The following is a 17,639-nucleotide window of genomic DNA, read 5'->3' as shown; positions in this document are numbered from 1 at the left end:
TCCTTGGTATAGTGTATTCAATTGGCCAACAATTCCATAGAGTATGCATAGGCGGCGGAAAGGGGGGGGGGGGCTAGGGCTAAAGCCCCCCCCTCAGAATGATATCACACCGAAATTATCTCTCTTGGAGTGGGGCTGAAAACCGTGATAAAGATCGAGATACTCTAATAAAGCAGTCACTCTAATAAAGTAGTCAGTGCATGTGTAGCGAGCTATGTAAGGATTTTTATGTTGTTTATCAGCTAGAAATGGTAGCTGTAGTGCGGTAGAAAGCTCTTGTCATTTGGTTGTGACCTTTTTTTTTTTTTTTTTTTTTTTTTGGTCTCACCTTACCAAACTATAGAAATAAGTCTGGGTCAGCCCAGCCCCCCCTCATATCAACTACTTCCGCCGCTGAAGTATGCATGTGGATAGTCATATTTGTTGTAAAATCTTGCATATTATTCAGTAACTTTTCCTGTGACTAAACTGCTCATGATTGTCACTTTAATGTCCCCATGCAACTCTTGATCAATATAAAAAGCAGTATGATTAAGTAAACCACTCTACATCAAAAATTTTAGTCCTGTAAAAAGCTTTAGCTTCTGGGGGGCACTGTAGCTAGCTAGTACATACAGTTAAGCTAGCAATGCAGCTTTATGCTGATAAGATAAATTATATACAAACTAAACTTTAGCTGATACCATGCATTATTATTATATAGCTAACTATTAGTGTTCACAGTATTGAAGTTGATTGCCACAATCCACTGCATGGCAGAGCAAAAGGCTACTGGAGGTTTATCGGCTGTGATGCTTGAGCATATAATGTACCCACATTCATGCATATACAGCTACGATGCTATCTAAACGATGATGAATAGTATAATGGCTTAATACATGTCACGTAAACGCAATTATAAGAGGTTCTTGGAAAGGCAATCCTATGCTGTTGACATGACCCATGATTAAATTAGGAGCTGGATTTCCCTACAAGTACACTTTCACTGATCTCATGCACTACACTATACAGTCCACGATGATCTGATATTGTAGTCATAAAGTCACCAGGAAGGTTGAATCAGTATGTGGCAGATTTAAACTGGAACTGCAAATTAACAATAGTAATTTCACCTGCTATATTGAGCTCTTTACAGCTATCCTTCACAGCCAATGCACAAGAAGAGGGATGTCATCATTCTCAAGGATTAGTGTTCATAAATACTCCCCTTGCAGCCACCATGCACTAGATTATGCATGCCTGATCAAATTATTAAATTAGGAAGCATTAAGATTTCAAAACTCTGTTAATGATTATGTGATCAATAAATAACTTAGTAGCTACTTAATAATTACTTACACTTGATAATTACTTACATTGCATGCATGAGAACAGAGCGATCAAACTGCAAACCATGCAGTAGCTATATACCACAGTACCAACAGTGACCTCAAATGATTATGACACCATGCCATGCAGATCCGGCTTAAACTTACTACAAGGCAGTAAACCCATTGTTAAATCGTTACAACAATCATCGCTGGCTGTGAAGACAGAAGGCATCGCAATAACAGCTAGCCCTAGTTGGTGATTGTCGCCGGGATGACAAGTCAGTATCATCTCGCCCAGGACAACAGCTGGTGAAGCCAGCGTCCAGACAAGGAGTAGTATTAATTATACACCCTCGATTACACCAGAACCAGATCCCACAACCGATCCACTCCTCTGTGCATCTGTCGTACAAGAAACTGAGTAATAAAACTCCAACAACATGCAATAACGAGAAGTCCCGGAGGAGAAGTCTCGCCATCTTAGAGTAGCTACTGAACAATGCAGTGCAGAATGGTTTTGGTTTAAAAAATATCCCCTCCCCCGGCGGGCGGAGTTTTTGTCTATTGTGCACTCAGTACACCAGAGACTATAATGGGGTTCGAAATGCAAGGGTTGGGTATCTCCGTAGTTGCTCACAAATCCGTATACTAGTAGTGTTTTTTTGGGATAACAACAAACTGCCAAGTAGACTGCATGCAGCCTATATGATTGTTCTATTAGTAATTGTACTGCCATACCCCCAATATCATTGATTGTAAAGTGTGTACCTGCATGTATGCAGTACTGTAAAGTCACAATCAAATCAAATCAAAAGAATGTTATCCTGCAACGGTTTGTGTTACAACAGCAGGGGCGGATCCAGGGGGGGCTTTGGGGGCTGAAGCCCCCCCCTCCCCCCCTTCTTATTTAGGCTTTATACTTGATCAATATGCTGAGTATTATAATGAAATTTTGTCTTAGCATAATTATATGATCACTAATAATACAAATACTCATAAAACCACCTTATAAACATCTTTCCAAGGTATTATCAGTGGATTTATACTAAAGTTTGTGTAACAAGGACCCGGATCAGCATTAGAGGTGTACAAGATCGAGATACTCTAATAGAGCAGTCATGCAGCTAACTACTCTAATAGAACATTCACTGGAAGCATATAGTTGGTTCTGTTATGGAATTTTTCCAAATCTGCCTACACCTATACATACAATGAAGTGCATCGGTCTGTTTAAAGGGCTTCATTCATCTACTTGTGTAGTTAATATGTATGGCAATACTTAATTCAGGTACACAATTTCCATTGAAAATGCTCTCAGATTCAATCTTGTATTGTTCAAATTTCAAAATTTTCCATGCACTTTCAACATTATTATTCTAACATGCACCTATTCAGTGTTGTGCAATTGTGAGAGGGGTGCATCATGTACTTGGTTGTCTATACCTACCCAAACGTTTCCATTAACAAAATGCTTCAGAGAACCATGCCTATAATCTAAAGGCAGTATATAAAATATCTACAGGCAGAAAATATTATGAATTTTATGTGGAAATGTCTCCAAATTGCAGTATTTTAGCATCTATTTTTCAAAATTTTCCTGGGGGGGGCATGCCCCCAGACCCCCTAGTTCCAGCATGTTTCGCACATCTCTACCCAAGAGATTAGTACCTTGAGTTAGCCCTCCCCTTTTATAAATCCTAGATCCGCCCCTGAACAGACCTTGTAAGGAGGAGAAATCATAAAGGAATAGTGCAACCAGCATGTTACTGACATCCATTGGATTGGCCATCACTTGGAGTTTGTAGAAACAAGTCATTATGTACGTGTTTTATGCCCCTATAACTCAGTATAGTACCAGAGCTATAATCACTCTTTAAAGCTGATGCAATTGTATGCTAAAACAAACTGTTACAGTTACTAAAGACAATTCCTGACTGTATTCGTAGTTTAGGCCACACCAAGTCAAACCTTAGTTTCTGGTCATCCGCCCGCATGGAAAACTGGAACCCCAGTTTATGAGGACTATTATTAATATTACAAGCGCTTAAGTGTACGTGACCAAGGACAGTGATTTTTAAACACTGCAAAAGATCGAGATACTCTAATAGAGCAGTCAGGGATTCTAATAGAGCAGTCACACTACCCTTGACTCTAATACTAGAATAGACAGATACTACTATAACGTTTTTGACTTGTCCTTGATTAGCTATATATAGCTAGCTATTAGTAATGCTTCTGTTGCCAGTAAGTAACTTCAGTACAGTATGTATGTAGCATTGATCACTAGCCTAATGATCAGATATAGCTACCATAGCTTTAAACTTTCCTAACAATTCAGATGTAGTTCTCTAATGATTAGTCTAGTAACTCTTCTAGTGGATCTAAACTTGGACTTCCTTATCACTGATCACTGATATACTGACTAGAAATCCGGTAACGTTTGGTGAGCTCAAACTTCAACTTTTCCATGGTTACATAATTGCAAGTATGGTCCTAAATTAGCAAGTGCATGACATCCCTTAGTTAAAACATTAACTTAGCTTTCCCACATGATCACTGAAAAACACTAGCCTGGAGCACTCAACAACTCAACTCAAAACTTTGACAGCTACTTTACTCAAGGTTTACTGTATAGAAGGCTGGAAACGCATGCATATATAGTTGGCTAAGACTTCACATTTGAAAGAGTTTCTGATGATGTGTTAATATAGCTTTGGATTATTATTAGCTAGCTAATAAATAATAATTTCCTGACATAGCTAATGAAACATTTCATTTGTAAAGCAAAAGTAGCTACATGAGCAGACCTTTCCTTAGTGTTAGCTACACATTGTTGTGCTCAGCAGTATAGCTAGCCATCAACAATTTTCCTGGTGCATTTTGCAGAAGCATAATTAACTACTTATGCTATAAGAATGTTGGTTAAGCTTGGTTGTAAACTCAATATGAAATGGGTAAATTGAGCAAAATTAATAACATTACAGTATTACTGGTGTATATGTAAGAGTCTATGATAGTCCTGAAGTCCTGATCATCCGCCCGCCCGCATCCTTTTGTTGGTTAGGGAGTGACCAGAAACTAAGGTATGACTTGGAGTGGCCTTAGATCTGGATAGTTTAGATTTGGTCCTTGTAACTGACTGAACCATTAACACAAGTATTCAAGCCTGCAGCACACTTTCATGCACCTAACACTATACACCATGTAATTATGCATGCAACTGTATCAGCATGCATGGAGAGTGTTACAGCATACCATATAAGGCATATGTATTCTAAGACAACATACTCCATGCATGCATGCAAACTATTTGATTAGAGCTAAATGGTGAAATCAATAGTTGAGTAGTTAAAAATTTTGTCATGTCCTTGTAGCGACTTGCCAGATTCATCACAACTTATTCTCATAATTTTTACATAGTTACAAAGATACTATATGTATTTGTAGCTAAATCAAATATAAATTAATGCTGTAAATCATATTTTAAGTACCATGTGGCTGCTTTGCATATATGACTACAAAACACAGTAGCTATATGTATACACATTACAACACGTGCAATAATATACATCGCATTAGTTATTGTGTCCACAAGTAATTATTTCAGAGGCTGACAAAAACAAGTCACCATCGCTGTTACAACTTTCAAACACTGATTTAGGACAGACTGATGGTAGGAAATTGTATTCGTGAGCAATTAGTTCATATAAGACTGGGAATTCATTGATGTCCAGTTGTCTTCTGGGTTCTTCTGTGTCAGCTATTGGAAAGATGTCATTCGAAAATATGCTCCTAACAATGGGTATGTTTAATACTAAATAAGTTGCTAGCAGTTCTCTAGCAAGTAATGATGCTGTATCATCTACAGTGTCACAATCTATAAGAATAAATAGGAAAGTGAGGTACATACTAAAATTGGTAATTAAGTATCAGCACAACATGCAGGAATAGATAGTATATAAATCTTTTAAGGCTAGATATTTATATCTTAAGGGGCAATGTAGAATTTTAAAATGGATGGCCACACAGATTGCAAATGAAACAACAACACCACACAAAAACACAAGAATTGATTAGTAGTATGCTTACGCTGCATATAATTTACAACTGGTCTCATGACATGTATTCAGACCAATGAGAGAATTTCCCACTATTGAAACAAGTGGCAAAATTACTAGCCAATTATAGAGGGAGACTGAATACCATATAGCTAGCCAGAAAGTTTGGCTAGAGGAAAGTTTGGCAAGTGAGTGGTGTTTTGCCAAACTAAAAACTGCCAAATCATGACCATTCGTCCCATGCAAAACTGTATAAGCTACCGACAGACTTGCAAAAATTTTTCTCGCCAAAATCCTATTACAGCAAATCCACCAGTTTCATCCTGCCAAGCTTTCTGGCTATATTATGGTGTAAAGCAAATAAGTCAATGATAAAGGTTCAATGTTATTGGTTGTTCCAGATATCAGCTCTTGTGGTTACCAGTTAGTTACTTTTATTTTAATATATATAGACGTGCTTTTTATACAGCCAAGCTGTTTTATAAGGAGGATTGTGTTTAGATCAACGAGCCTAAAAGAATAGTAATGGACAAGACACACAGTTACAGTAGGTAGACTCATGCAATATTTGCTGATTGTACATATATCAGTTATAGTTTAATCACACAATATAGCTACTTACAAGGTACAGCTCCACTACACTTTTCTAGCTCCTCTTTTCTTACCATACCATCTTTATCTCCATCACAAAAACTTAAATAATCATCTTCACAAATGTCTATAATTCTGTTATCTTCTAGCAATACTACAAACAACTTGTGAAACTCATCACCATCTAACATGTTGTCACGATTATTATCTGTAGCAGGGAACACTAAATTTATAAAGTAGTTCCTCAATTCCTCCCGGTATATTGTTGTGTTAGGAAACTCTGCTGGTAGTCCAGGAGCAAATTGATCTGCTATTACATCCTGGATTCTAGCTAATGCCTTGACTCTTGCCTCCAATGTGTTGCTACATATAGGCTCTCTTGCAACTAAAAGGGTACAGGAATATATGCATAGCACACCCTAATATTGACCTACACAGAAAAGTACTGCACTAGAATCTCAACAATGTAATTACATCACCAAGCACAACATTTATAATAATGAAGTGACAACTAAGAACAAACTATACATCGCTGTCACATTGGAATACATTGGCTGATCTAGGACTTTTAAAAGGGAGTTTGTCATTTAAGACTAAACTTTTAGTTAAAATCATATAATCTCTATAAACTGAATTACTTGCAGGATGAAAGTTGCATAAGCTGTGGCTTGACTGCTCTATTAGAGTAGTTACTAACTGACTGCTCTATTAGAGCATCTTGATCGTTTTAATGAAATGGGACTTAGAGATGACAGTATAAACTGTTGCTGATGGTTTAATTGGCTGCTGACATGCTGATGAGTTTTACTATGATAAATTGTCAACACTGTAACAGCAAGAATCTAGACTGCTACTTATAGCTAAATTTCAAAAGGGGTTTAACGTTTCTCTCGAAACTACAGAAACAACCACTGGAATAACCATAGAGTAATTGTATCATGTATGCACAAACTTCAACATGTAGTGAATGAAGTCAAAAAGACAATAATACACAACACTACATTTGGAAACACTATAGGTGCTATAGCAATGTACATATCAACATGCTCAGAGCTATATACCCAGATACTCAAAGGAACTAGGACAGTATATGATAGTATAGGTTCTATTAAGGTGAAAGCCAGGATAAATTTTCCTCTATGGGCAGTTTTGTATACACTATGAAGAGTCTAGTGCGTTTATTATGTCGCCATGCATGATGCACAATATTACTGAACACAAACATACAATCCAATCCTACATAGGAGACAAAAGAGCTAGGGTTGATAAAAACATACACCCACCTTACAACAAGGTACTAAAGTGAATCTGTTTTGTTTATTTTCTGTTTCATTGCAACACAATATGTGGTGATAGTTACATCAATGTGACACCTCTATTACAACCAGAAACATTGCATGCTTGAAATATTTCAGCATTCATGATTGAAACTATAATGTTGGTGACAACAACCTTGCATGCATGGATGACATGTTTATTGGGAATTAAGTAATTGTGATAGTTAACAATCAAAATATTCATATCAAACAACACATCTACCTACTAAACCCTTACTATAGGTAATTTGTATTCAGTGACAATGGAAGAGCAGTCCATTATAATATAATTAACATTTTGTTTAAGTTCATAAGTGAAAGGTAACTTGCGATAAACATCTTAGACACCAATGTGCTAATGTTGAACCACCTCATACTTGAGTTATAGAAAATCCCTGGCAAAAAAAAAAAAGGTCACAACCAACTGACAAGAGCTTTCCACCTCACCAGCTACCATTTCTGGCTGATAAACTACATAAAAATCCTTACATAGCTCGCTACACACTGACTACTTTATTAGAGTGACTGCTCTACTAGAGTATCTCGATCTTTATCACGGTTTTCAGCCCCACTCCAAGAATTGAAAGATAATTTCGGTGTGATATCATTCTGAGGGGGGGCTTTAGCCCCCTAGCCTCCCCCCTTTCCGCCGCCTATGTAGGCATGCGTGCATGATTTATGCCGGAATAATTTTTGGAATAATCAGTGGTAAAAAGAATCAGGAATAATTCCGGAATAATAGGGTGATCTTCAAGAATAATTAATTAAAATTCACACATTTTTCGTGTAGTGTTGCAGAAAAATTCGTAAGGAACACCCACAATCATCAATGCTAGCACAAAATCGGGCAAAAAGATCGAGATACTTTATAATAGAGCAGTCACTTACCCTAACAGAACAGTCAGACAAGTTTAGTTGTGACTGCTCTATTAGAGTATCTCGATCTTCGGGTATAGCTTTTTATATTTTCAGCTGCAGAAGAATATTCATTTAACTTTTACAATTCCAGGAATTACTCCAGGAATATTTGGGAATAATTTTGGGAATAATATAGGTAGGCATTCCAGCCCGATTTTTAAATTTTGGAAAAACAGGCTTTTTATATGCTCAATAGATAGAGTATTGATTGCCGATCTCAGAAATATATAGTTTGTTGGGTTGGAATTAGCTACTTTGGCATGCACAGTGCTTAAAAACTAAAAAAAGGTACATTTTTTCTCCAGGGCTCCCCATACATTTTAAAGGGAAAAATGGCACAATTGAATCAGGAAGCCATCTAGCAATCTGGACTATCTTGAAACTGCAGTTGCTTCTAGCTGCAAGTTTGTACATGTAATGAGAGTAACTTCAGGTCTTATTGGATCTCAGCGATCTTTGTATACTTTGTGGTGAGCAAATAGCTATGCTTCACCTATTGCACACTTCTCAATACAATGGTGTAATATACCCATATAGGCAAGTGGCTATCTCAAGTTGGTAAAAACATCAAGTTAACAACTTATAAAGGTAAACAACTAAAGTGGAGGTGCCACAATGATGCAACAGTACCTAAGGTGGAGTTGTAGTTCAATTATGGCATTGTTATGCCGACTTTGAAGTGGTTCATACTTTTGAGCTGATACCGTGACTCAGCCATCAGAAAATTGCTCTGGAGCTGAAAATCGCTAACCCGAGTGAAGTAACTACGCACTTTAAAGTAAGCACCAGTGACTACCTTCCACCCGACAGTATGTTTTTTTAAGTTTTGAAGTATTCTACATATATTACAAGACTTGAAAAGATACAAAACAACACAAAACGTACTTATATGTAACACACACGATAAAACTAAGATTTTCATGATGATCAGTGTGTGGACAAACCCCACAGCGATTTTCATCCTCATTGGAGCTCAGATGACGGAGCAATCCCAAGTTAAACACGAGTTGTCATTTTGTCAGGGTTCTATTGGGGAATATACGGAGAATTTTTTAATTAAAAAATCTCGGATACTGGAATGCCTAATATAGGTGAATAAAAAAAGAATATCCATGCAGAAAGAATAATAGGTAATTTAAAAAGCATAATTTTACTCAAGCCTATATTCATCTACACATGCAGCTATACTAGTTGACGTTTACTTCTTAAATAAAAAGTAGGTATAGCCATGCATTACTGCAACACTAGTATAGCTGCAGGTGTATAGATGCATGACCTAGTAGCTCCCTTTAATTGATTCATTAATGCTTTCATTTCTATAATCCCTACATTTCTATAATCCCTACATTTCTATAATCACTACATTTCTATAATCATTACATTTCTATAATCACTACATTTCTATAATCACTACATTTCCGCTATAATCATTACATTTCTATAATCACTACTCAAAAATAAATTTCTAATTTTCCTCTGACTTGTTTGTTTACAACATAGTTGCTGGTGAACCATTACACATTTAATGTTGCCAGACTCATTATAAAACTAATTGTGCATGTGATTGAACATGTGCCCAAACTATCAATTACTGAAACATGAAGTGACTATTCTTCATGTTAGCGATATTCATTAATAGCTAATATACCATTTGTGGTTGCTATGATATCATAAACTATATAGTCTGAGTGGGTCAACTACTGTGTGATAAGTTATTATTAGGTGATAACTTCTCACCCAGTACAGGAAGTTACTGTTCAGTCTAACTGTACAAATGAAATTTCCATAGATAAACAATTTTCAGTTTGTTTTTAGTAATTATCTTCCACAGATTATGAATAAATTCTGATAATCACAAATTTTTGAAGACAAAACTATATTCATGGACAGTTGAACAACTGCATATATGCATCCTTTGTATATGTACTCCCCTATACTGCATGGGATAGCCCCCACTGCCATGCGGTTACCTGTATACATACAATGTGTTACTATTGGAAATAATCATTAAACTTATCATACAGTATGGTATATTAGAGGTTATAGAAGTTTTGGCTTCCTGCACAAAATATCACCATGTAGCTTCACTTTTCTTTCATAACAGCTTGGTTAGGCATAACTAAACCCAAAATGTCTTCAGAACGACCCCAAACCCTTCCAATAAGTTCTCTGAATTTTTAAAATAAAAATATTTAACTGAATTTTCTGCTGATGACTGCTTCCATAACTCAACCATGCACATAAGGCTATATACGGACTTGGTTTGGCCAAGACGTGACTTTTTGCCAACCACAGCAGCTACAATGTATGCATCATGGACTAACTTTTCCCTCCTGCACATTCCTTTCTCCACTACCACATATACGTAGGTGGTAACATGTCATGGCTTCAGTACTTTCATGGATATGCTACTCACCTGTTCTTTGATTGTAATGCTGGGAACATATAGCTGAAACTTAAAAACCACTTCACATTTTCAGTAATTATAGCATTAAAGTTCTGAAAGTAATCCAGGAAAGAGAAATAGTCGGGCATGCATTCAGTTGCAATTTTTGTAGTGACTGATGAATTGCAGAGGCTTCTCGTATTGTTCTTCATTTTCCATGCTGTAGCTATCATGGATGAAATATTATTACAAAATCACACAAGCATTGTACACTTATATTCACACCTATACTAAATTAACAGCTAAAATTAATCTCAATGCAGTATCATTGTGATGGTTTCAGTGTCAAAAATAGCCATATAGTGTCGATGTTAGTGAAGGCATTAATCCCAATGGTGCCAGTACATGCAAAACCAATTGTTTATCTCCATCATTTGATCAAGCTGCCTCGTATTGAGTGATTCTTGTCCAACCTTTTAACCCTTGCATGTTACACAACACCATTCCAACAACTCACGACTGTTATACTTGTAGTTTGAAAGTCAAACCCAGCATTAGCTATGAAAGCAGTTGAAGGCTTATATCATGAGTGATGCTTACAGGATTGAAACTGGATTGCTGGCCCACTGAACACTTTCATGGTAAAGGGGATCAGTGGCACACAGCAATGTGTCTCACTGCCTGTATATAGGCTTAGGCGTATATATTGGTTTGAGGATCCCTACTCATTTTGCTTTCATTCTTAGTTTTGTACTATACAGTTAGAGTATATCACCCAATGGCGGATCCAGGATGGGGCATTTGGGGCAAATGCCCCCCCCCCCCCCCCCCCCCACCTTGTGGAGCCAGCCATGCTTCTGATTAAAACAGCTAGTAAATTTTGTCAGGCCAACCAAGATCAGTTTAAAACTTACGAAAATATGCACATTTTATTACAAATTCAACTGAGAACAAAGCGAACCGAAGTCAAACTAACTGTAAAATAGTCACCCAGCACCTTCGTGCGTACTAAGCGCCTCTAAAAAGAATTATCGTGTTGCTGTTATTTAAGACATTCAGAGCATTTTAAACAGTTTTAAGACTTCACAACCATCTGAAAAGGCCAAAAATGGTAAATATCAACAGTGAGACACCACTAAGAGGTGATTATTTGCTGCTTTAAAAAAGCAGCACTGAACTATAGAGAATATGGTTCTCCCCATGCATGCAACCACCTACAACTTACCCTGTTTGTGCCCCTCCCCTAGCCAGCTCCTGGATCCGCCCCTGTCACCCAGCCACTGCATGCATGACTGCTGCACTATACTATAGGATGGCAAGGGGAAACTGTGTGCAAACTTATAAAGTAAAACATACAACGTAAACTATAAAGCCTTGCCTAAAGCAAACATTTTATATATGTATGCTCAGAATTTGGCTTCACTGTAGGTGACCTCATAGCTATACTCACAGCATGGCAATGCTCCAGATAACAAGTCTTCGCAGCAATCATTGCCGCCCACAATGATACAGTGTTCATCACAATAACACAGAGGAGGGTTGCCGGCGACACAACTCTCATTTCTCCCTGGACAACAAATTGTATATCCGGCGTCTAAACATGATGTGGGCACTTGTAAAATCGTGCCTGAACCGTCGCCTAAATCCGACCCACCATCCTGCGCGTTCACAATGCGCAAAATCAATAGTACTCCAACAAACAACACTTTCTCCTCTGTCAACATCATTTGGCCGCTGAAGATTTTGCCTTGTGGAAATCAACTCTTATAATTTTGTGGCGACAATTGTTGATGATCACAACATTAAGCTTATAGCTACGTTACGTCATCGATATCATGAATGATGTCAGTTAACATCACCTGTGCATGAAGCTTCTCTTGCTGTGGTCGAAGGGGAGCTGCAGCTGGACAGCTAATTGAATTATTAAACAATTACTAATCCAAAAAAAATCACCAGAGACATTTAGCTACGCGCCCCTCTATTATACCCAGGGGGTTTCAGGTAGAACATTCAATTAAAAAAATTGAGAACCAGCTGAGCGGATTGAGGGGCCGCCGTGATATTTTCAAAATTAATGTTCAGATCGAGATACTCTAATAGAACAGTCAACTACCCAAATAGAGCTACCCTAATAGAACAGTCACAAAGTTTGGCATTTAAAAAAGTTATAAATTCATATATAGCTAGCTATATATAGTACTTGTTTGCCTGCATGTACCATGCACTGAACGCATCCGGCTAAAATTATATCTCAGAGTGCTTACCAGCCACTTAATAAAATTTCCTTAGTTCACTGTATATAATGAAGTATAGGGATCCACAAGTGATAAAAACTATTGAAACAAGATTATATGAATGATGGTATTACAACAACATATATATATCCTGTGGGAAATCCCTGCATTGGTATGTGATAATTATTTTGTTCAATGCAATGCCATGCAAAGTAGACATTTTCCCATAGGATAGATGTTGTAATACCATCAGATAGATGTTGTAATACCATCAGATAGATGTTGTAATACCATCAGATAGATGTTGTAATACCATCAGATAGATGTTGTAATACCATCAGATAGATGTTGTAATACCATCAGATAGATGTTGTAATACCATCAGATAGATGTTGTAATACCATCAGATAGATGTTGTAATACCATCAGATAGATGTTGTAATACCATCAGATAGATGTTGTGATACCATCAGATAGATGTTGTGATACCATCAGATAGATGTTGTGATACCATCAGATAGATGTTGTGATACCATCAGATAGATGTTGTGATACCATCAGATAGATGTTGTGATACCATCAGATAGATGTTGTGATACCATCAGATAGATGTTGTGATACCATCAGATAGATGTTGTGATACCATCAGATAGATGTTGTGATACCATCAGATAGATGTTGTGATACCATCAGATAGATGTTGTGATACCATCAGATAGATGTTGTGATACCATCAGATAGATGTTGTGATACCATCAGATAGATGTTGTGATACCATCAGATAGATGTTGTGATACCATCAGATAGATGTTGTGATACCATCAGATAGATGTTGTGATACCATCAGATAGATGTTGTGATACCATCAGATAGATGTTGTGATACCATCAGATAGATGTTGTGATACCATCAGATAGATGTTGTGATACCATCAGATAGATGTTGTGATACCATCAGATAGATGTTGTGATACCATCAGATAGATGTTGTGATACCATCAGATAGATGTTGTGATACCATCAGATAGATGTTGTGATACCATCAGATAGATGTTGTGATACCATCAGATAGATGTTGTGATACCATCAGATAGATGTTGTGATACCATCAGATAGATGTTGTGATACCATCAGATAGATGTTGTGATACCATCAGATAGATGTTGTGATACCATCAGATAGATGTTGTGATACCATCAGATAGATGTTGTGATACCATCAGATAGATGTTGTGATACCATCAGATAGATGTTGTGATACCATCAGATAGATGTTGTGATACCATCAGATAGATGTTGTGATACCATCAGATAGATGTTGTGATACCATCAGATAGATGTTGTGATACCATCAGATAGATGTTGTGATACCATCAGATAGATGTTGTGATACCATCAGATAGATGTTGTGATACCATCAGATAGATGTTGTGATACCATCAGATAGATGTTGTGATACCATCAGATAGATGTTGTGATACCATCAGATAGATGTTGTGATACCATCAGATAGATGTTGTGATACCATCAGATAGATGTTGTGATACCATCAGATAGATGTTGTGATACCATCAGATAGATGTTGTGATACCATCAGATAGATGTTGTGATACCATCAGATAGATGTTGTGATACCATCAGATAGATGTTGTGATACCATCAGATAGATGTTGTAATACCATCAGCATTCATATCTCTTGCTTCAATAGGACCAGGTGTCCTACAGACCTTCAGCACTTGTGCTGTAAAGCCTTAATACATAAATAGTTTTTATCACTTTATTATAATTACACATGCATGCAAGTCTGTTTATTTGTTTTTTTGTTAGCAATTTAAAGTATGAAAATGATGACCAACATGATAGAAAAGGAAAGTCAAGGTGCAGAGGACACTCATCAGAGCCCTTAAGGCACATGCAACAGGGTCAGATCCACCCGGACTGTTTAAAAGGGATTGCAACTTCAGCCTAGCTGTAAGTTGAAGGACCAAAACAAAAGGTCATCATGCACCTGCTGACATTAGCTGCCCCTCACCATATAGATATACCCTCACTATAACTATATATTTCCTTATTTATAACTCCACACATATAGCCTGCTACACTGCTCCTCTTCTGTATAAGGGTTGTTGTTTTAATGATGTATTTATATAGTAACACTAACTCCACTCTATATATGGTGTTTTTGTCATGCATGTAAAGATATTTCTATATATGATGAGTTTGTGGGCAGCATGCATCACTTTGGGGAGGGGGGTCCCTATACTACACAGTACTATGTACCATATTGTATATGATTCAGTGAGAACTAACGTGTAATATATTGCATGGGTGTCTACAGAGCATGAAAATTGTAAAATTTTATGGAGCAGTTACAACAAGATTGATATCATGCACATAGCTAATTGCTATTACAGCTTCTGAGATTGCAACCCCATGGCCCATGCATGCAAGACTCCTTGAAAAATTCAACTTTAAACTTGAACTATATATACAGTGTCGTTCCAGCTAGTTCTCAGTACCGGAACTAAAATAATTCCAGTTCCATGCAGCCCTTTTTATTCCAGTTCTATAGAACTAGAACAATAATGTTGCTTTCCTTAAGGAACTGGAACTATAATTTTGCTTTCCTCAAAACTGGAACTATAGAACTATATATATAAAGGAATTTTATCAAGTACTGCATGGAACTAATACTGGAACTGCATGGAATAGCCAATGAGATCTTATGCTCTTACAAAACCAGAATTTACTTGCTGACAAAAGCACACAATGTATAGTTATATATAACTTCATAAAAGCTGTGTTACAGCCATGTATATGATTCAGTGTGCTAAAACACTGACTGACTGCTTGAAACAACTGATTAGCTATAATATTAGCCAAATGCAATATACTGCATGGCTCAATCACATTGTTGTCTGGTTCAGTGTTTAATTAGTTACAGGTCTTTTAGTGCCACCCTATATGTTAGTGTTATAGTTGTTTGTGTAATAATGCTGATAACTACAGTATTGTAGCTGCATATACATGAAACAATTAAACCCAGCAAGACTATAGCATATATAACTTAATGGTGAGTGCATGTCCTTGGTATAATCAAGAGTTAATAATATCTCTTATTATTAAATCTTGGTATAATTCATTATGCATGGGCTTTTGGTAATACTTAAGTTAAAATAAGTGTTGTTCTAGAAACTGAAGAATAATTCTAAATGTCATGGTTCCTGAACTGGAACTGTAATTCTAAATGTCATGGTTCCAGAACTAGAACCGTAATTTTAAATGTCAATTAAGGTTCCAAAACTGGAACTAGAACTGTAATAACTATAGCTGATACTGGAACACTAACTTGACCCATATAAACACTACAGTATTTACACTGCATGCACCCTCTGTATAACAGAGTTTGCATTACCTGCTAGAGACAGCACTTTCCTTTATCATAAAGTGGCTTACAACACATTTATATTCAATAAAAAATATTACCATGAAACAATTGGAGAAGGTTGAAGTTTCCTGCATGTGGGAGCATGCCCTTATATCCTTTAGATGAAAGCATGCTGTTAGCCCCCACTATCAATGTCCCGCTAACATGCACCCCCTTGTGAAATATCCTAGATCCACCACTATAGCAGTACATCAGGAATATCCTAGATCCACCCCTACAGTAGTACATCAGGAATATCCTAGATCCACCCCTACAGCAGTACATCATGCAGGAATATCCTAGATCCACCCCTACAGCAGTACATCAGGAAAAAAGTTTCAGAAAGGTACTACAATCTAAAGCAGTTACGTAAACAACATATTTACTTGTTTCACTGTTGTGGGATCATAATGACACAATACACAGAGAAAGTTGTGTAGAACTGGATTATGCTACCGACGAATGTAGGCTATAATGATTATATGGTTTCTGCATGCATGGATGCAGCTCTGTAAGTCATGCAGGCAACATTCAACATTGTTGTTCTGGCATGAACTTAAAATGCTGTGGTTAAATTATAGGTCAGTAATCTGATACAAAAAGGCAAAGCCCTGATTGCTTTCTCTGAGTGTATCTGCATGAGTATGCTTGATAAGTGAACACGTTAACTTGGAATTGATTAGATGACAATTACAGTGTATAGACAGTTTCCCTTGCAATACATGATTCTGCTACTTATAGATTAAAGGTGTAAAGTACAGAGTGCAGTACAGTCCACGTAAGCATGTTATATTATGGTTATTTCAAGGCCAATTACCTGAGCTGAGCAGTCTGTAGACATCCAATAGAGTGAAGCAATCACAAAAGTAAACAAACATGTGTAAATACAAAACTGGTTCTAAGTTTTAAAAAAGAAAAAGTGGATTGCTGCAGCAAAATGCAGATCATTTCACCTTGAATATGTGCTATCAATAACATATAATGTGAAATATCTACCTCAAGGATGACATGCCAATGGAAACTAACACCACTTGTAATGTGCAGGATGAATGAACACACATTTAAAAAGTGGCGAAGTTAATGTTGTGGACAGGGACATAATTATACAGCTTTAGGAGCAGCCATATTGTGCTACTTTAGCAGCTTTAACTACATGTAATGTTCTATCACTGCTGTAACAAATCTGTATGTAAAGGAGGTGGGGGATGTAGTGACAGGTCTAGACAATACCAAATACACAATATTAAATGTCAATTATCTGCATGTGGCAATGTAGGAATGTTGTGAGTGAGTCTAACTTGACTGCCAAATGCTCTAACATCATTGTCCTTGGTTACCAGCTATATTTAATCAAAATTTAGATATGCCAAAATGATTGCTCTATTAGAGTAGTTGGCTAA

General features: G+C 36.9%; 1 protein-coding gene across 1 annotated transcript; it reads right to left on the bottom strand.

Annotated features, from left to right (window-relative positions):
* Nucleotides 1–4,683: 4,683 nt before the first annotated feature.
* Nucleotides 4,684–12,470, bottom strand: LOC136268586 (uncharacterized). Its single transcript, XM_066063964.1, has 3 exons — nt 12,030–12,470; nt 5,991–6,344; nt 4,684–5,187 (listed from the first exon to the last, which is right to left on the bottom strand). The coding sequence occupies exons 1-3, from the start codon at nt 12,304–12,306 to the stop codon at nt 4,886–4,888; spliced, it is 933 nt and encodes a 310-aa protein (XP_065920036.1). The 5' UTR covers nt 12,307–12,470; the 3' UTR covers nt 4,684–4,885.
* Between the last annotated feature and the right edge of the window lie 5,169 nt (nt 12,471–17,639).

This window comes from Dysidea avara, chromosome 10, assembly GCF_963678975.1.
Source record: "Dysidea avara chromosome 10, odDysAvar1.4, whole genome shotgun sequence".
NCBI lineage: Eukaryota > Metazoa > Porifera > Demospongiae > Dictyoceratida > Dysideidae > Dysidea > Dysidea avara.
This window is presented reverse-complemented; position numbering and strand designations above follow the sequence as displayed.

Excerpts from the sequence above, each read along its gene's own strand:
- LOC136268586 (XM_066063964.1), bottom strand. The coding sequence starts at position 12,306 with ATGATGTTGACAGAGGAGAAAGTGTTGTTTGTTGGAGTACTATTGATT. Across the intron at positions 6,345-12,029 it reads ATCTGGAGCATTGCCATGCT|TTGCAAGAGAGCCTATATGT; the intron begins GTGAGTATAGCT and ends GTACCCTTTTAG. Across the intron at positions 5,188-5,990 it reads GTGTAGTGGAGCTGTACCTT|ATTGTGACACTGTAGATGAT; the intron begins GTAAGTAGCTAT and ends TTATTCTTATAG.